Source organism: Lissotriton helveticus, chromosome 3_1 (assembly GCF_964261635.1).
Source record: "Lissotriton helveticus chromosome 3_1, aLisHel1.1, whole genome shotgun sequence".
Classification (NCBI taxonomy): domain Eukaryota; kingdom Metazoa; phylum Chordata; class Amphibia; order Caudata; family Salamandridae; genus Lissotriton; species Lissotriton helveticus.
This window is the reverse complement of record NC_136061.1, coordinates 363,169,950-363,191,618: the sequence shown is the minus strand read 5'-3', so window position 1 is coordinate 363,191,618 and position 21,669 is coordinate 363,169,950. Positions and strand designations below refer to the sequence as shown.

At 43.9% G+C, this 21,669-nt stretch overlaps 2 protein-coding genes across 2 annotated transcripts in view; one reads left to right on the top strand and one right to left on the bottom strand.

Annotated features, from left to right (window-relative positions):
* Positions 1-21,669, top strand: part of PIPOX (pipecolic acid and sarcosine oxidase) — a 344,193-nt gene that overhangs the window by 36,192 nt on the left and 286,332 nt on the right. The window lies entirely within an intron of this gene.
* On the bottom strand, positions 6,987-21,106 carry LOC144824947 (uncharacterized). Its single transcript, XM_078683890.1, has 3 exons — positions 21,086-21,106; positions 19,297-19,634; positions 6,987-7,820 (listed from the first exon to the last, which is right to left on the bottom strand). Exons 1-3 carry the CDS (start codon positions 21,104-21,106, stop codon positions 7,091-7,093), a joined length of 1,089 nt encoding a protein of 362 aa, XP_078540016.1. The 3' UTR covers positions 6,987-7,090.

Genomic DNA, 21,669 nt, shown 5'->3' with positions numbered 1-21,669 from the left:
AAAATTACTACTGCATATAATCGTGTGGAAGTGTATAACTAAATAGGCAAACGAAAAAGGTTGGATTAAATACAACCTGTTGTATACTAATCCTCCGCATCAGTGATTGCAGATGACATCCAGCTTGACCAAGGACTGGACCTCACCTCACCTGGACCGTGCTCAGGATTTAGAGGCCCCGCTCTGTGGAGAGAAAAGGCAGACTGAGGGGAACATATAGAGCTGCTCATATACAGTCCACATAATTGCTCGATCCCATGTTAGACCTCCAATCATTAGCTCTTCCTCCACAAGCGGGAACAAAGTAGAGATAACTGGTTGGTACATCATCAAGAGCCCGATTACCACAGCACAGCTTGAACTTATATGCAGTATTCATGTATTACACATACCCAACCCTAGTCCTCTACAAACATGGAGTAATATATACAGACTGCATGTAAAGATGATACCCTAGATCTCAGTTCTAGGACATATTACTCAGGGCTCCCAGGTCAAGATATTAACTGTAAATGCGAAAGCTGGGTAGCCGCGATGTAACAGGTAATAGAAGGGTAGTTTTAATGTGCCCAAATCTAAATACTGTATTTATTCAAAAACAGCCCCTAGATAACAAGAATTTCCATGTCATATGCAATTGAGGGCTGAAACCAATTAACTCCGATATGGATATCCTTAGTTAATGCAAAACCAAGTAACTGAACTTTACATTAAGCTCATCTTTCAATATAAAACTCCTCGATACTCCTAGCTGTGCGTAGTATCTAAAAAATAGTGTATACTTACACCCCCACATGCCTACCTGTCCGTCATTGCCTCGAGACTATCCTGAGTCTTGGGGGAGGCAACGAACGGCGGCAGACACTCGTTATAAAACCAATAAGTGGACTATTTTCTTACCGCGCCCATTAGGTAGATAGCCTGTTCCTTCCTGTAGGCACGTGGAAAGCCGTCTTTATGATCCGCCAGGGGTGCTCAGAAAACGGATGGCACACGGGGACTCATATATTAGACATGACACTAACAAACTATACCTCCATCGATGTACTCCACCGCGAAAACGCAGAAGTATCGGGACTACAAACTGACGTCATCTGTGTGACGTTTGTAGTTCCCTATAGCGGTATGTGGGTAATCGGTCTCTATGGTGCCCCCGGACCTATCACACTAAACAGTAATCGCTACATACACACAGCGAAGTGCTCTGGCTATATTATCACCTTAGGCAACTGACGGCACCAGCATATTAAACCTAACATGCGCTCGTTACCCAAGGATTACAAAATAGTGTCATATCGGTGACGTTTGTAGTTTTCTTCAAAAAACTTTATTCAATGGACAACCCAGTATCCATTCTATCACCAAACCTTTGTACTGTACGGTCCTTCTTACAGTATGGATCCCCTTGCTCTTGTATTACGTAAATACACAGTGGCACTTATATTCCTCAACATTGCCCAACTTCGTAAAAAGTGTTATGTCTTAAAAGTACACCTCATATCGCGGATCAGGTAGCTTAATCAAATGTACTTTAAATGTAATGAAAACCTTTTGAACTTAATGTATGTAAATGCAAGATGACACTTTCTTGTTTCTCCCTGACCCGGTACATGAAAAGTTGTGTCCTGAGAATATGTCTCAGTTCACAGATCGTAGCACATGTACTTTAAACGTAATAGAGCATCAAATGCTCAGTGATTATTTCTATACTAGAGCCAATCGTGTGGAGAAACCCTTGTGTATTTTATATTTATATCACTACCCGAGTCCGGTGGGTCCTATCTGTACAGAGTTATATCATGGGTAATGAAAGTGATTATGAGAATGAGGTAGACATTAGCTATCTGTGATGTAGACTCCTGTGTGGCAAGGCCGACAATACATTATCCATTCCAAGAAGGTGCCCGCCCTTAATCTGTTATCAAGCCCGCCTTCACAATATCATAGGAGGTCTGCTGAAGATGGTAAATTCTCCTAGTTATTATCTTACACGTGTTGTGGGGAATCCTGTAAATCTCCATTTACCAATTTACCCTCAGATCTACCGTTAATGTCAGTATGTCTAATCAATACCTCTGGGCTCTCAACTATCTTCCCCAGAATGTATTTCTCATTATTCTGCATACCTCGCCCAGTGGATAAATCTCCAACTCATAAATTGGACGCAGGTATTTCATCATTTAACTCCAGTGTATCTGTACGGAGTTTGAATATCCATTTCTGCTCTTTCGCGAACAGATACTTAGTGATATTGCTAATGTGTGATGGTATCAAGGGTTTTTCCAGTACAGTCCACTGGAACTCTTCTTCTCCTTGATGTTTATCGACATAGTGTTTCGTTAACCTTGTCAAAGTCTTCTTACATCGGAACAAACTCTTATGTTCGAGCATCCGAATACGCACTTTTCGTGTAGTCATTCCGACATATCTAGTCGAACAGGCTCAAGTCAGAAGGTAGATAAAATTCTCACTATTGCAGTTGGTAAAATGGACTTGTTCCCAAGGGCGATCAGTGCCTATGTCTACCGTAGTGGAGTGTCTGGTCTGAGAACAGACTGAACAACCTCCACACGGATGATGTCCTACCACAGCTGGCAAGATCCACAGTGTCCCAAGCATTCTCTTGGGTACATCCTTCGGGCGTGTGTGCACCAGCCGGTCACGAATACTGTTCGCCCTCTTGAAAGCGAAAAGGGGTAGAGAAATCGTATCATTGGTGTAATTGAAAATGCATGAATGCGAATCAAGAGAGAGAGGACCAGATAGCTAGTCCGTATCCCCGAGGTTTATATATGATTAATCAAAAGGAGACTAGCTCATCTATTACAAAATTACCGAAAGTAAAGGACTCTGGTATGTTTTGTCAGGGGGTGAGAACACCTGGTAAGTGTGTTCATGAAGCCCTCACCCACCAACCTAGTTGGTGGCATGCTTCATCATCGGGCCCACCCAGTGACACCTAGCGTGTCCCGGGTGTGCTTCGACGCCTGATTACAGCGGAGCAGGTATGTTGCTGAGTGTGCAGTGAGAAGTGTCAGGGTAGTGATGTTAAAACGGCTTGGTGGGGGTCCCAGTACCCGAGGGTAAATTAAACTTTAATACCTGGGCCTCCGTCAGCCAGTGCCTTATGAATATGCTGGCTTTCTTCAGGACCTAAATAAAAAGGTGTAGGTGTGACTAAAACTAGTGGGAGTGAAATTCAGACTATGTGTATACACGCCCTGTAGTGCCTCCTTCGCATACCGGTATGCGAAGGAGGCACTACAGGTCCAGAGCAGGCTCTGCCCAGAAAAGCTGGTCAACCCCCTGCCACTTCTCAACCTTGAAGCCAAAAACTGCTAAAACAAGCGTGTTTTTGAGAAGGGAATCCCCCCTCTCACACATAGACAAACACTTTAGGGCGTGTATACACATAGTCTGAATTACACTCCCACTAGTTTTAGTCACACCTACACCTTTTTATTTAGGTCCTGAAGAAAGCCAGCATATTCATAAGGCACTGGCTGAAACATGTCGACCCACCACTGGATGTGAGAGGTCGTAACTCGCCTCCAACATCCAATAGCCTTATTTTTAACCGCTGACGGAGGCCCAGGTATTAAAGTTTAATTTACCCTCGGGTACTGGGACCCCAGCCAAGCCGTTTTAACATCACTACCTTGACACTTCTCACCGCATACTCAGCAACATACCTGCTCCGCTGTAATCAAGCGTCGAACCACACCCGGGACACGCTAGGTGTCACTGGGTGGGCCCGATGATGAAGCATGCCACCAACTAGGTTGGTGGGTGAGGGCTTCATGAACACACTTACCAGGTGTTCTCACCCCCTGACAAAACATACCAGAGTCCTTTACTTTCGGTAATTTTGTAATAGATGAGCTAGTATCCTTTTGATTAATCGTAATTGAAAATGCGCCAGTGCCGGCGAACTATCTTTTGAATGTTGTTTGCTCTAGTACTGAAGGTACTCACAAAGGTCAGCTGTTCGATGGGGGATTTTGGTACTGGGGGCTAAAGTAAGGCTTCGCGGTTGTTATTCCTGGCTCGCTTCAATGAGCGCTTGATCAATGAATGCGGGTAGTGTCTCTCTACCAATTGTTTGGACAAACCCTTTGTGTGGTTCTGGAAGGTCCTCTCAGTGGAACAATTTCTCCTTAAACGTAGAAACTGGCCATAGTTTACTGTGGAGATAAACAAAGAAAGACTGGCATTCCTTGATCTCTCCATCTACGCTACTCCCGAAGGGTTGCAGAGCGAACTGTATCGGAAGCCTATGGCGAGGAGCTCTTTACTACAGCATGAGAGCCAACACCCTAAGGCCCTCCGTAATAACTTGCCGTATATACACTCCATAATACCTAGGTAAAAGACATTGCCATTTACAATGCCAATAGCCCTTCCTCAACCAAATGCGAGGACGATTGCATTTCCAATGCTTGTTCTACCACCTATTACTCAACCAAATGCGAGACCGGTTGCATTTCTAATACTTGTTCTACCACCTACCTTGTTTTCAGTCTCTGTTTGTGTCCCAGTCTTCACAGTCATCTAATCTACGTTAGTACCCTGAATAGAAAATAAACGCTTTTGTTACGTTGTTGATTCAATGCCCCAGCTTGAGATCTGCTCTTGCTTCGAATACGCTGACTTTCCCCGTGAAACGCAGGTCCGCCCTCAGACACTTCAGGCCAATGTTTAGTGAATTGCAGAACTGCGGGATCTGCGTGGGCACCGTCGCTTCTTAAGTGACGTGCTCAGTTGGCACATGAGGGTCTTTATTATGCAGCGAAAGGGACATGGCAGATTGGAACATCATGCCAACATTTTACTCCAAAAGTGTTCATGTCTGAATGACGGTCGAAAAAACATGTTTAAAAATAGAAGCCGCCAGAACCTCACCCCTCCTCGAGTCCCCGCCACGCGCCTCTCGGGCACGGAGCCATCCGGCAGAAAACTCCGTCAACAGGCCGGCGGGGCGCCATCGGAGGAGCGGTTTGAAGCCTCTCCAGCATCAGATCTGTGTCTGCTCAGAAGATATGAGCGAGGGTTTTCGTAGCCAGTAGCCAGGTTTACACTTTCTTCCCTCGGTAGCCCCCAGTGCGGATAAGCAGGCCCGGGAGGCGCGCCTTTGCGCACTGGTATAGGCCCTGGATACTAATGGGCAGTGCGACGCGCGAGCGTTTAGCGCACGTAGGCCTGGATTGAAAGCGGCCCTCAGAGAACAGGGACGGGACAACAAAGGGGAGAAAATGCGTTTGGGCTTCACAGGCTTCCGTCGCCTTTTCATACATCAAAGCCTTGAGCTGGATCCCAAACATAGCTAGCAGCTTTAAGATGAAGCCGAGCCACCTGTCCAGATATCACGCATAATTCTAGCTTCAAGATTACCAAATGGGCAATGTAGGCACCGGTCTAAGGACCCCACTCCTTTTAGGGGTCCCGCGACAATGGATCAAATTAATATATTGATTTGATCTTGAATGAAAATTACAAGCAAGCTTTCTTAAATTGTTTCCAAAAGATAGAAAAAATGTATCAACTCAAAGAAACGAGAAGTTTCTATAAATGCTATGTAGAAAAAATGTTATAGGAGATAATTTGAGAAGGTCTCCAAAATGTTGATTGCCTGTGGACCCCCACGGGTTTATTACGGCACTGTTGGCATCCAAGGCAGTTGGGTGTGCTTCACTGATCCTGCTATCTGAGCAGAATGCAGGCAGGTCTACGCCATCCTTCTAGCAGAAAAAATCCTAATATGTTTGAAAGCTGGCACATGAAAGTGCTTACGTGAGGAATCTACCCACTCAGTGGTAAATAAAGCGAGAACATGGGCTTGCAGCCCAGCATGCTGAAGGCCAGAGGAATGGCTGCTGAATCAGAATTATCCTTAAATATTCACCCTAAGAGCTTAATGTAAAAACTTTGCCATTTAAGTCTCAGAAGTATAAGTCCCTGGTGCCAGCTTGCTGAACACCAGTAACACTAATGACCAGCCAACTAGTTTGTCAACATGTCGGAAGAAGGGGACTCATTACACCAATACAGTCATCGAAAGGCACTGTGACCCAGCAGGCCGCTCACCTATGCATGCTTCCAAGTTTAATATTAAAGATCATGCAGTCTTAAAGGTTCGAACACAAGAGATTGTGTGATGCAACAGACAGAGCGCAAGGAATCTGTAATCCCAGTGATTCCACAACCCCAATTCTGCAAACCAAGACATAGTTCCCTAGAGAACATGTAGCCCAGCAAATAACTATGGAGTTTATTTAGCTCAATATATGATTATAGCGATTTTAGGAAACATGCATCCCAACTGACGAGGCACCAAAAAACACAGCTAGTCCACTGGTTGGGATCAAAGGAGTCTGTGACATGAACCACTCAACACCATACTCTATGACGTAAATCCTCTGAAAATCCAAGACTGCTTATCACAGTGGGCTGACCGCTACATATTTTGTAGCCCACTGCTAAAGACCATGCGGCATGGTAGCTTAGACACAAGATGCTTAATGGCTTGGTACACCAAGGCCACTATTAGGGAGTAACAAGTTATCAGATTGGATTGTAGGTCTTTGAAATGCCCTATTTACAGACTGAAATGCAGTTCATTTTTATTTATTTTTTTATTTATTTATTTATTTATTTTTTATTTTTTTTTTATTTTTTTAATTTAAAAGGTTTATTTAACAAGTTTCACTTTACATCGCGCAGTACACCAAACAAAAGGCTTCACAACACAAGATTAATCGTGGCTTTGGAATTTCATACAAACACCAAAGCCAAACCCTTATAACTGTTCTCGAAAAAAATGCAATTAAACTAAAGCTCTCATACGAGTGGGTTTACATAAGACTTCTCATGCATTCAAAACAGTAGAACAGGTAAAAGGGTAACTTTACAATCCAACAGTTAAACCAAAATGTGCCAACTGTTGTCTATGGAATAGATAATTGAAAATGAATGTCTAACCCTGCATCCATTGTTTAATTCTGTGTTTTAAAATAAAACAGTCCCGATTACACTTACAGTAAGCATAAATGACAAGCTTGTATTGCATTTTTTTTAAAAGTCTAATGAACATTTAAATTCCCCAGGCACCAGTCATGTTGGACATATTCGACATCCCAGCCATTCCATTTACACCCAAGGACGGTCGGCTGGTATTACTGTAGTAGCTGTTACTCAAACCACTCTGGCTACCGTACGCACTCATGCTGCCCTGACTTCCATACGCTGCACCATAGCTTCCAGTTAAAGGTTGGTTATTCGGACTTCCGTAACTCGTCTGGCTCCCCATTCCAGCCATCATCTGGCTACTGTATGCACCACCAGTGCCCCCTGCTGTAGAATTCAGGAATAGTTCGACGTATCTGTGTTGCATATTTGCTTTGTCTTTAGACATGGCAGCAACAGCATCCTCGTGTGTAGCAAACTCGACATCTGCCTCTCCTGTTACTCTACCATCGGACCCAACTTCAATATGTACTCTGACTGGGTTCAGAGGAGAAAAGAAGTTGTAGATGTCAGTTTCAGTAGCTCTGTAAGGCAACCCTCTCATGTGTACACAGTGCCCAGTTGTACTTTGGAAAGTTGATGTTCCGTCACCATAGCTATTATCAGTCAACCCTCTTCCGTATCGGTTATCCGTGCCAAAGCCATAGCCGCCATCGCTCGTCTTCGCGGCCTCCCGTTCGGGTGTAGTAAAGAAGAGATCGTGCAATTCTTCTCGGGGTTGGAAATCGTGCCAAATGGGATAACATTGCCGGTGGACTTCCAGGGGAGGAGTACGGGGGAGGCGTTCGTGCAGTTTGCTTCACAGGAAATAGCTGAAAAGGCTCTAAAGAAACACAAGGAAAGAATAGGGCACAGGTACATTGAAATTTTCAAGAGCAGTCGCGCAGAAGTACGCACTCATTATGACCCCCCTCGGAAACTCATGGCCATGCAGCGGCCTGGCCCCTATGACAGACCAGGTGCCGGAAGAGGATATAGCATGGGCAGAGGAGCTGGTTTTGATCGAATGCGACGTGGAGGCTACGGTGGCGGCTATGGAGGAAATGCAGTTCATTTTTAAACGGATGTTTTAGGTCTAAGGTTCAATATATTTTTATTGAATTTTACAAATACAAGAAAGTCCACCAAGGAACTTTTCCCCATTGCCTCCACACCCCCAGGTTATTCAATAGAGATTCATTTCCCTGTAGGCGCCACACACTTATTCCAAGATTGGAACATCACAAGTTGCTCACTGGGAGAGAAGTGAACAAGTTCCACTGGGCACTTTGTGAAGGGCTCTGTGTTTCTAGGCATTATATTTCCCTGTACGCCATTGCTAAGTACCACAGTTGCAGCGCCCACAGCTCTGAAATGTTTATTCTTCACTTTTAATGGAATGTGTAATTTTCCAGACCTAGAATGTATTAAAGCCTATGTTACCAGTCATGGTTTTGTGGAATGAAAGCCATACTCCATTTTAATAGGATAGTTTGCTTATAAGTTAACAACATGGTATTCATCAGAACAGTTACCCTCTTACATGACACCCGGTTACCCTCAGGAAACAAGCGAAAGAAAATATCACTGCATCGCAGGGATCTGTGTCTTCAGTTTCTCTTCTATGTCCTATAATATTTGCCTCCAAAAATCCCTTTGTCACATATCCATAATGCAGGTGACATTGTACCCTTGCTCTCTCAACCCCTCCAGCATCTATCAGATCTTTCTTTTTTCGTTGCGTGGAAGCTTGTTAGTGTGAGGTCCCATCTATAGAGATTTCATTGAGAATTTTACCAGTAGATTGCAAGCCCTGGCTATGGGTAATCCCATTTTTGGGCCACTGCATTCTTCTATCCCGTTGGTCCCCTGTTATATCTAGCCCAGTTCTATTTCCACTTGGACTGGAATCGGAGTCTCCCACCTATTCCTGCCTTCTGCAGTATTCTACAGATCCTAGAGATAAGAAATTCTCATTGTGCACATTCTAAAGGATTGAGGAGCCTCGTGGCTTCTGCCTTTATATCTGGATCGATGACTTAGTGGTGCAACTGCATATACCTGTATCTGATTTGTTTTCAACCCGCACTGCTTCATGTGTTCGAAGGATTTAATACTTCAAGTTTGTGTGTCGGGCTAAGTGCATTCGTGGAAAGCTTCACTGTCCATTCCTATGCAAACACCGGATTGGCCAAGACTGATGTCACTGGACGAAGGGTGATTCCCATTTTGCTATCCACCTGATCCCATACTCTATGGGACACACGTGATGGGGAAATCCGTCATATTAATGGGTCTATCCTTTGCATTGAGACATTCTCATTGTGGTCTCCCAGTTAGAATGTGGTCTAAGAACAACCAATGCTTTTCAGTCTCTGCTTTGGACCACTCCATTAGATATCAGACATGGGATACTCGATAATACCAAATCAGATTGCGATTCCCAGGTTGCCCTGTCTTGTGGGCACAAGCCCACTCTTATTGATTCTTGCTATCTTTCCTCCACTTATGAAGCTCACAAATATGCATTGGAATCGAAGCAATAGTTGTGGTTCATTTTTTACAGGAAGAACCTAAAATAGGGAAAGGAATTTGGGTAGCAGTGTCATTATTCACAGTGGCTATGCCAGCCACCGTAGAGCTAAGTTGCGCCACCGTTGGGTATCTTCCCTCAGTTTTTTTCACTAGTGTGGGAAATTAGCAGTATAGGTCCCCACTGTAGTTGCAAAGAGGTACACATATAAATATTTGATTCTGACTACATCTATCAGGGGTAAAGACCTGGTTGGGGTTGTTTCCTACCTTGTGTCTAGCTATGGAATCTGATTGATCTGGATGGATCAATAGATGCATCAGGGTTTTTAAGCAAAGCATCAGTGCCTTCATGAATAGTTTCATGTCGATATTTAACACAGAATGGGATGATAGGCGCTGCATTCTTATGCGTCCCTTCCTGGTTTCATCAGGACAGGACATATATCCTTGCTTTAGCCGTGGAGAGAGTAGTTGTTGGCTGTATTATTGAACACTCTAGTTGAAATGTCTGTCCAGTTAGGCCAACACTATTTTTTTAATACCATTTAGGAGGTACCAATCTGGGCCATGAGCTGCCCCATTTCAAGGGTCTTACTTGGTTGTTACTTGGTCTTACTTTCATAGCGCCAAGACGCCCACGGACAAACGTATGCGCTTTATAAATTGTATTAATAAATAAATAAATAAATAATAAATTACTGATTGTTAATATTTCCTTTGCAGTGATTGAGCATTCCAATCTGTCCCATTGATCCTCCAACAGGGTCCCTACAGGGGGATTCTTTTAATAATAATCCATTATTCAGGCTGGGTCAGGTAGGTCCCCTGGTGTATAGAGATCCCAATAGAATTGATGGAATGCTTTACTTTCTTAGTTCTTGTTTTACAGTACTACCACTATGCTCCAAGAGATGCTATGAATCTAAGTTTGCCTGTATTGGTTTGACTGCCAGCATCGTACCTGCTCGGTTTCCTCATAATGCCTTTGGGTGACTCGTGCTAGAGTGTATTATGCCCTGTTATGATCCAACAGTCGCAGCTGACCTTGTCACTTCTCTCTCTCTCGCTACCTCCATGATCTGTTCCTTCTGATAGAAAAAGTGTGCCCTTATGAGAATGTCAGGTGGTTGAGCGGTCGGTGCGCTCATTGTTGATGCACGATGAGCATTGGCTATCAATATGTCCTCCATTATCAAGATTCTTTGCACTGACACTTCTATGTCATTGCCCTCTGCTCTACATGGGACCCTGGTTTCCTGACATTATATCTCCTCGAGCGGTTTTCCAAGTCTGCCAAATAGCTTTGCAAGATGATATCCTGGACTTGCAAGGATATCACTACTTGTTATGGCAAATCTTTTTCCATTTCCTTATTATTTCTTGTTTCCTCTAATGAGAACACTGTTTACTTAGCTCATTCCGGCCTTTCGTAATTTCTTTAAGCTTCTGTTGCAACATTTTTTACGTAAAGCACAGATATTTTCCCTCAGGCTCTGAAAGAGATCTGTTGTGAATTGTTGATGGGGGAGTTTTCAGATCGGAGTTGTCTGTTGCCATGGGACACAAAGTAGGCGATCACCCTACTTGCTACCTTTTTGCAAGGATGTTTTCTGGGATGCTGATGCAATTTGTTTGATGCCGGACCGCCCACACATAATGAGGGCCATAGTGTCACTCTGATATGCCTGTTCTGGTGGCTTAGTGAACTAATACGTCCACAGAAGGTGTTCGACCTCATGGTCACAAGTTCAAATGCTGGCAGGTCCACTCCACCTTTCATCCTACTGAGGTTAATAACATGAGTACCATTGAGTTTGGTAACAATAAACATCTGTTATTCAGCACCAAGATACGCTTACTTTTGTCTTCCACAGCTACCTCTGCCCTCTCAACATTCTTTGTGTTTTGGCATCTCTGAGTGCAAAGTGTTCTTGTATTACATGCAGGTGTTTTTCTTTGAAATCACATACAACCACTGAAAAGCCATAGACATTATTAGGTGGCTTAAAGGAGATTTGTCCTTGCCCTGAGGAGGTGCAAGGTAAGCACAAGAATGACTAAATTGCCGAGTCTGGTGACAAACACGGCAGGTGAAAGAACACTTTGCACTCAGGGATGCAAAAAAACAAACAAAAATACAAAGAGGGCAGAGGTAGTTGTGGAAGACGGCTGTAAATGATTTTATAGAAAAACAATTGCATAAAAAATCTGTTCACACATAGTGGGGGACAAAGCGTTACTCTCTGATATCTATGGTCACCAGTGTTGGCAGTCGAGGCTCCAAAGTGCCTCTCTACTTTGTTGTTCCATTGTGGCCACTTGAGCTCTCCTGCTTATCGACCACCCTCTGTCAAGTCGCCCGATACTCACTCTTATCTTAGATCATTGAACTGCTGTCGCCTCAGGTCGGGTGCATATACAGTCACTGGGTCCACTTGCTTGATGATCGTTCCATGTCGATCTTAGCTAGGAGGCCTCCGCTTTGCAGCCACAGTGGCCTATTCTCCTCATCCACTTTAAAGTTCACTTGTGCATTGCCCATAAGGCAGGGATCTGAATTTCTCATTTTTTTAAATTGAAATGGTGGTGATATTTGGCTTATACTTGCTTGACCTGGAGGGGACAGATGTGCATCTCACTCTTCTGCCATCTTGGCCTTGCCACTCTGTTTTCAGGTTTTAATCTTTGTATTTTCTCTACATAATACAGCAGAAAAATCAGCAATAGTATTGCACAACCAGAATAATTAGTCCCCCTGAGTACGCAACAGTAGAATAGAAATAAGAGTTTGTTCACAATTATAACATTTGTTTTACTTGGCTCACAAACGTGTCTTGCAACTCTTCAGGTCAAAACATGACCCAAAGAGGAATGGGTAGAGCAGCATAACCCAAAATCCAAAAATTAGCCATTTCCTTGAGACAATCAGCCACCCATCACACCCCTCTAGAGGATGATCTGTTGTCCATCAGCCAAGGTTCCCATCCCAATATTACAAAATAGCAACCACCAGATAGCTACCACAGCACTCCATTCCATCGTCACCCATTATACCTGCAGGCAAGAATTCTAAAAAGTTCTTGGACAAGTCCACTAGGGAGAACACATATTGCTCCCACCTCTTTCTACCCTCAGCCTCAACGGACAACTGACCAACATCTCAATGTCGTTCACCACCAAACTCTGTGTCGGGACTCCGATCAGGAAGACCAGGATAATGTCATCCTAGTCATCACTTTGCCCCATTGAATTATGGCTCTCAAAAGTCTTTCTCCCCACTGAGTATTCAAAAAGACTGGTCATTACACCTACTCTGTTGACATTATCTCCCCATGCCTCCTGGGGCAGTCAGTATGCCCACCCCTCCATTGGCCGCATTGCCAGCATGTTCAGCAACTCACCAAGCACTGCATGTAAATCCACCTTAATTTTTCAACTTGAATCTGCATTGGAACTTCCTGTACATTCAGGTGGGTTCCTCTCAGATTATCCAGTCATCAGATCATAGCCTTGAACTACATAACCCCTTCAATCCCATTTCCTCTGTAGGTTTTGCTCTCTTTCACTGCACTGAACGATTCTATTAGCTGAACCTCTGAAAAGTGCAACTTTTCTTTGCCGCATATTGCACCTTCTCAAATCAGCAACTCTGTTAGCTCCTCTACTTTGTCTTCCACAGCTACCTCAGCCCTCTTAATATTCTTTATTTTTTGGCATCTCTGAGTGCAATGTGTTCTTTTATTCCATTAAATCATTTTTCTATGAAATCACATGCAACCACCGGAAAGCCATAGACAATAGGAGGAGGCATAAAGAAAATGTGCCCATGCCTTGAGGAAGTGCAAGGTAAGCCGAATATGGAGTCAATTGCCGAGTGTGGTGACTAATATGGGAGGTGAAAGAACACTTTGCACTCAGAGATGCAAACAAACAAATCCATACAAAGAGGACAGAGGTAGCTGTGGAAGACGGTTGTATAGGATTGCATGGAAAAATAATTGCATAAAATAGCATTACTGAGAAACTATTTCACCTAAACAGTTTCGTGGAAATTTGCAGGATGAATGGCATTGACCATTTCATAGAATACCTTTTTTTTTAATGGCTTTTGCATGCCTATTTAATAAGATGTACATGCAATAGTTGCAGGTCTTGCTTTCAGAAACATTGTCTGAGGTATTTCTTTCTGTATTTTACTTCAAGGGACATTGGTTTGGATTTATTTATTTTATATTGTCATACATTTACTGCGGTAGCTAGAAATTTGCTGACCACTCGCCACCCATCCATCCTTACCCCTAAAGCCCCTATTCCTTACCTAACCAACACTTATCTCTAACCCCTAAACTCTACCTATCCCTCAACTCTAAGAACTCTTACTACCTTTAAACTCCACCCATCCCTGATCCACAAAAATCCCTCACCATATGTAAACTAGACCCATTCCTTACCCATAAACTCCACCTATTACTGAACCCTAACAGAAAAAAGATTTTTCAAGCCTGGGTCATCCATTTCCATGGGACACAGAGTAGGTGATCAATCTGTTTGCTGTATTTTGGCAAGGTTGCATTCTGGTGTGCTTAGTTTGATGCAGGGCTTCACACACATAGTGGAGCCATATCGTTACTCTCTGATATTCATGGTCACAAGTGTTGGCAGTCGAGGCTCCCCGGTGCCTCTCTACTATGCTGTTTCATTGTGGGCCACTTTAGCTCTCTGGCCCTTGTGCTGATCGGTATCTTCCAGTGATGTTGCCTGGTACTCACTCTTATCTTAGATCATTGAACTGCTGTCGCCTCAGGTTGGGTGCAGATTCAGTCACTGGGTTCCCTTGCTTGATCGTCCCATCTCGATCTTAGCTAGGAGGCCTTCGCTTTGCAGCCACACTGGTCTATTCTCTTTATACACTTTAAAGTTCACTTGTGCATTGCCCGTAAGTGCAGGGATCTGAATTTCTCATTTTTTAATTGAGGTGGTGGTGATATTTGTCTGATACTTGCTTGAACTGGAGGGGACAGATGTGCATCTTACGCCTCTGCCATCTTGGCAATGCCACCCTGTTTTCAGGTTTTAATCTTTGTACTCTCTACATAATATAGAAGGAAAACCAGCAACATTATTGCACAACTAGAATAATCAGTCGCCCCAAGTACACAACAGTAGAATAGAAATGACAATTTGTTAAAAAGTTAATGGAAAACTGACCAACATCACAATGACCTTCACCGCCAAACTCTGTGTCAGGGCTCCAATCAGGGAAGACGAGGATAATGTCATCCTAGTCATCACTCTGCCCCTTTGAATTTTGGCTCTCAACAGTCTTTCTCATCAATCAGTATTCAAAAAGACTTGTCATTGCACCTACTCTGTTGACATTATCTTCCCACACTACCTGGGGCAGTCAATATGAACACCTCACGATTGGCCACATTGCCAGCATGTTCAGCAACTCGCCAAGCACTGCACACATATCCACCTTTAAAGTTTCCACTTCAATCTGCATTGGAACTCCCAGCATCCTCAGCGGGGTTCCTCTCTGATTATCCAGGCATAGAATCGTGGCATCAAATGACATACCCCTTCAATATCATTTCCTCTGACGGGTTTCCTCTCTCTCACTGTAGTGAACGATTCTATCAGCTGGCCTTCCAAAAACTGGAACTTTTCTTTGCCACGTATTGCACCTTCTCAAATCAGCTACTGTGTTAGCCCCTCTAGTTTGTCTTCCACAGCTACCTCGGCCCACGTATTATTCTTTATGTTTTGGGCGTCTCTGAGTGCAAAGTGTTCTTGTATTCCACGTAGTTGTTTTACTATGAAATCACATACAACCACCGGATAGCCATAGACAATAGGAAGCAGCGTTAAGGAGATTTGTCTATGCCCTGAGGAGGTGAAAGGCAAGCACAAAAGTGGGAGGTGAAAGAACACTTTGCACTCAGAGGAGATGCCAAAAAACAGGCAATACAAAGATGGCAGAGATAGCTGTGGAAGATGGTTGTATATGATTTCGTAGAAAAATAATTGTATAAAATACCATTACCGAGTAAGCATTTCATCTAAATAGTTTAATGAAAATTTGCAGAAGGAATGGCATTAACCATTTAGTAGAAACCAATTCCTAAAATATCTTCTTTTCAAATTGGCTTTTGCATACTTATTTTGTAAGATGTAAATGGAATAGTTGCAGTTCTTACTTTCAGAAACATATTGTCTGAGGAATTTCTTTCTGTGCTTTATTTCAAGGGACATTGGTATGGATTTATTTATTTTACATTGTCAAACACTTATTTTGGTAGCTTTTAATTTTCTGACCCCTCACCACCCAGCCACCTTTACCCCTAAAAATCCTTCACCTTTGCCTAAACTAAACTCATCTCTTACCCTATCTAAACTAGACCCCTTCCTTACCCCTAAACTCCACCCATTCCTAAACCTTAAAAGACATTTGGATCCCTAATCTTAATCCATTTCTGAACCCTAAAATCCCTCAGTACTCCTAAACTGCACATATTCCTGAATGCTAAAACTCCCTTCTATGCCCAAACCAACCTCATTCCTGTACCCTTAATACCCTGTTTCACCCCTAAACACCACCCATCCCTTCCCTGAACCCTACAAACTCCAGCCACCCCTAAAGCACACCCATCCCAGAATTCTTAAAGCCCCTCATCAACCTTAAACAACTTCCGTCATAGACCCATCATCACCCCTAAACTTCACCAGTCTGTGATCCCTAAATGCCATTTCTACCCATAAACTCCACGTATACTTATATTCTACCGATCACTGAATCTCAAAACCCCTCAACCCCCCTACACTCCACCCATCTCTGAACCCTAAAAAAACCTCATCATCCCTAAACTCCACTCCTCTGTAAAGTCTAAAAACTCATCACTATCTTTAAATTCCACTCATTTCTGATAGCTAAAAACCATAGCTACACCTAAACTTGACCCATCTCTTATCACTAAAGCCCCTTTTCTTCACCTGGACTCCATTCATCTCTCACTCCTAAAAAGCCACCATCACCCCTAAACATCACCCATTCTTGAACAAAGAAAACCCTCACTTATCCTAAACACCTCCCAAAATGATATAATTTTGAACTTTCCTTAAGATTATCATTCCTTCAAATGATTTAAATGTTTTGTTTAATTTTCAATATTTTTGTATTTCCTTAAAATCATCTTTCCATAAAATTGTGTTTCCATGATTTGGTTTCCTCCTTTGTGGTTTCTCAGTTTTTATTCGTTTTTCCAATTATTTCACATACACAATGTATGGCAGGAATTTACAAATAAGGCAAAAGCATGTGTGACAGTCTTCACCTGCTCCTTTAACCTCACCAAGTCTCACACACTTGCTATTTCAGGGTCACTGCTACACCGAGGAGTGTTATCAGCAGGCCTCATGGCGAGAGAATCATCTGGTTGGCCTCCAGGGGTCAGCACACTATCTCCTCTGTGAGGTCCTCTGGCTGCTGCACTCTCTGCATGCTGTCTTGAGCTGCTGTGGTCCCAGTTAAAGTTAAGTCATGACTACCAGAGTGTCAGCCCCAGTCCTCATCCCATGCACTGTAGTAAGTGATGGGCCAGACCTTCCTTGGTCGCCTGGGCTGTCACACATATATGCCTACTATTGCCAGCTGTCAACTCCTTATACTATGATGACAATGTGCTCCACTGTGATCAGATTATGTGCAGTGAACAGAGAGGGCATCACTGCAGAATGTCCAGAATTCTGCCACCAGAATGGTCTTCAACCTACTGCCCCAGTGCCACATCAGCAAACACCTATGGACACTACACTGGCTCCCCGTCAAGAAGAGAATCAATTTCAAGCTTCCCACCCACGACTAGAAGGCCCTTCACAACACCAGACCCGCCTACATGAACCACTGCCTCGCGTACCACGCACCCCAAAGGTCCCTCCACTCAGCCCAGCTATCCCTTGCAACGGTACCACACATCAAGTTCTGGAGGACGCTCCTCCGTCCTCGCTGCCATGGCATGGAACTCCCTCTCTCTCCACCTCCAACAGACACCATCACTCCCCAAGTTCTTGAAGGACCTCAAGAGCTGGCTCTATGACTTCCAGGAGCTGCACGCCTCCCCCCTGCCCCCCCACCAAGTGCCTTGAGACCTTCCGTGTAGTAGCTGTGCTTTATAGACCCCTGATTGATTGATTGACTGCTATCACCATCAGTCTTTGCCACCATCTAAGCTGCGGGCACCTCTGATCCAACTCTGGACGCTCAGGTTGCCATTGCTCCCTTTGAAAGACACCAGCAAGAAAATGATCACAGAATCATTTGAGTATCCTAGGAATTCCCCATGTTTTTTCACTACATGTTTTAAACCCTTGCAAAAACCTAAATCCTTTATTTCTACAAGAAGCTGCAAGTCTTTCATGTGTTCTCCTCTAACAAGTTAAAATGGCAACTTGGGAAACAGTTTAAAACCTAGTCAATTATAAATGACATCTAAAAGAAGAGCATGCTTAATGTGCCCTTCAGAAACCCACCAGGCAGGGTGATGGGGAGAGTGACCAAAACATATACATTATATTGCAAAAATACATCTGCACCTTTGTGAGGACTGGTTTGGTGGGAAGGCAAGATTATCCAGGGATCACTGGGCCCTAATTGTATCAGTTAAGGTAATTTACTACTGCTGTATGTACATAATATGTACATGTCAAACATTTCCTAAAAGTGGCTTCAAAGAATACTTGGGTACAAATCAACTTCCCTAAAGATTTATCACAGATTGGATCTAACCCCATTAATCTATCGCTAATAATTCACCAGGCACCCATTAAAAAAAATGCACCCTTCAATCTCACTAGCCAACTCTATTGCAAAACAAGAACTCTTCATGATGGACACAGGCCTGCAGACTTTATCAATGCAGCCATACTTAATAAGTGCTTGTACAACGTGACAAGTAAAAACGTTGTGACTGAAAACATAGAATATAAATGAAAATCCGATTGCAGTGCAAATCGCCTGCACAATGCCTGTCTGGAATATTACGGTTGTCTGTTTCCATAAATTAAGTACAGCCTGTAATGTGAATTGGCCTCTAGGAATAATCACTCAGCACAGGCAAAAGATCTGATCGTCGACGATTTGACCCAAATTTGCGTAGTTACTAGGAATATTCCAGGTGGGTCTTCCTCAGGTCGTGTGTGTGGGACAACCTAGAGCTGCATGGAAATCACCTCTCCGATGGATAGTTTCCTAGCATATGTTGAGGGCAGGTTTGCTCATCTATAGGCTGAGAACCTCAGCAATTTGGGTCCAACTCTTAAGTCTCTTGCAAGTGTGGATAAACAAACCTTGCTTGTTACGGCCCTACTGACAAGGCATTCACATTTGGTAACCCATTCCTACAAGCTTCAACAGCATTGAAGCATGACTCTAAGGTCTCTGCCTAAGCAGACCTAAAACAACATTCAAGTGGCCCTACTATTACTCACTTGACGACAAAAACATTTGACTAGACCAGAAATGATGCATTAACAATGCACTCACATCAAATAGCTAAGGGAAACCTCCAGCTAGACTTTTCACTATGGAAGCCACAGGTCCTTCCTTGTGCAGTGTGATTGCCTAGCAACTTGCAGGACCTGTAAGCTTTGCCAGATTCAGTCAGCTCAAGACCTGTAACAAAGCTAGATCCCAACATTTTTCTCTGAAGAGATGCTATCACTACCTATTTCCTCCTGGCAGGCTCCAGTCTCTATCATTACCTTCCAGGGGCCTCCTGATCTCCAGATTCTGTTCTTTGTCCTTCCTTCACAGCTGCAGTCTTTTTTCTAGACAGATTGCCCCTGCAGAGCACTCTTCCAGAACCCCTCTTCACACTGCTTTTAGCCTCTTCCCCCAAGGCAGGTTCAGAATCTCCAGCAGGGTGAGGACCAAAGTCCTTTGCACATCTCTTTAATCCCCATGCAGCTTGACCTATGACTACACAGGGCAGGCTTCTGCTCTGGGTGATGCAGGTCAGAAGTTCTTTTTCCCCAGCAGGCGGTTGCTCCTTCTCCAAGCAGTCTACAGCTCGTTGCAGGGTCCTGACCAGGGTGTCCCCCTGATAAGGAAGCTAGTGACCTAGGATGCTGGCTTTGGAACTTAAGTATTTTCCACCCACACTATGGTGTAGGTCCTTGCCCTAGATCATGAGAATGACACACTGACCGTGGTGCTTGCCAAGTATTTATCCTTGCCTTGAAGACAGCATTGTGGTTTGCGAGATCTTTATCGGGTGCTGGTTTAAGGTATTTCATGATTTCTTGTTCATTAGCTCCAGGTGTATCAGGCTAAAGTCTTTGTTACTCGAAGTTCAGGAGCAAGAATGGTAGAGCTGGGAGTCCTCAGAGAAAATCAAAGCAAAGGCACACATGATAGTTTCAACATGTTGAGTGAAGGGTACCATGAGATTCTATGTAACTCAGTGCTAATCTATATGGAATAGTGATTGCTAACCCGTTGATCGCGGCTGGAATTCCGCCACGGTGCGGATGATTTATTACTGGGCGTGGTCAGGACGGCCCCCGGCCGTCCTCTGCACACGCCCACCGTGACGTCGGACGGCCGGGGGCCGGCTGACACACACACAAAGGGTTAAAGTAGTTGGTTGCGGTGCCAAACTTAGGCAGTCTCATTAATGGAGTGTAGAACGTTACCTTAGAATTGAAGCATTTTTCTAGAGCTTAAACGAGCAGTAGGGGTCTCTGTGCTCCATCGAAGTGAGTGTCTAAAGTTGGATAGGCTTGTCAAGTCGTTGTGGAGAAGGGTAAAAATAGAAGAAATAGCCAGTAACAGTGAAGACCATCAAACACACTGGAAGGTGTCTCTTTTAAGGTCCTTCTTTTAGAAAGCGCCTGAAGGTTTTCTCTTACCAGTGAGGAGAACCCTCAAGCTGAGGCCTAAACGGGTTTAATGTAGGCCTGGGCAGTGAACTTCGACTGTTCACTGAGTTTGCGTGGTTTTCTGCACTCCGCAGAGCATACAGAGTTCCTCCTCGCCCTTTAAGTTGGCAAGCGAGGAAAATCCAATGCTAGACCACCTCCCAGCGAGTTTTCTCAATGCATGCGGTCGCAGATAGTCACGACCGCTCGTGTTGAGAAACCTTTGTTGACAGTTCGGAAGCTGCCACTCAAGTAAATCTACTGGGGCGGCAGAAAGAAGCAGCGCCCTCTTGTGCTGCATATAGTGCCGTTCGTGCTGATTTTTCCTGCGCAGAACTCCGCGAACTCCGACCAGGCATTGTTTAATGGCCTTTGATCAGCTCACGAAGCTTTGTGGAGTTACCAAAACTCTGAGCATCTCAAAGTCCTGGTGAGAGGCAGGAAGACTTTAGGCCTGATTTAGATCTTGGCGGACAGGTTAGTCTGTCACAACGGTGACGGATATCCCATCCGCCAAAATATAAATCCCATAAGATATAAAGGGATTTATATTTTGGTGGACGGGATATCCGTCACCGTTGTGAAGCACTAACCCATCCACAGAGATCTGAATCAGACCACATGTCTTTACCAGACCTTTGCTGGTAGTCATCCCAGTCTCAGATGGACCTCAGAAACGATTCCTCGTTTTATGTTGTAAAGCTTTTCCTCTAGTCAGTCCTAAAGAATACGCACAGGAAAGCATCAGCTGGGATTTTGCAGTTACCCACAAATAAAGCCGGAATCTACATTCCAGTGACCTTACGACAAGTGCTAGCCTACTACTGAACTAAGGTTTGAAACTTCTCTCACTGCTTCTGTACAAGGTGGGGTACGGGGATAAAGAAGACAGGCTCTCGGCTGCAAAGAGTGTCATTGCATTCCAACAAATTGGTGCCACAATTTAAGGGGTGTCTGCTGATATCTTGTGAAACATGCAGGTCTTACGTCAACGCAAAGCCAGCTCAGCCTTTCATCCTTCCCGGGTTAAAAAATTAAGAATTATTAAAACATGTAATAGTAACACCAGTTAATTACAGTGCTTAGAAATGCCAAAATATTTGTATGAAGTGCAATATAGAAATCCAAGTTGTTTTATTTGTGATAAATTATAACGGCTAGACTTTTCTAGATCCCCTGTACATTCAGGACTTCGCAGATGTCAGACTGTTACGT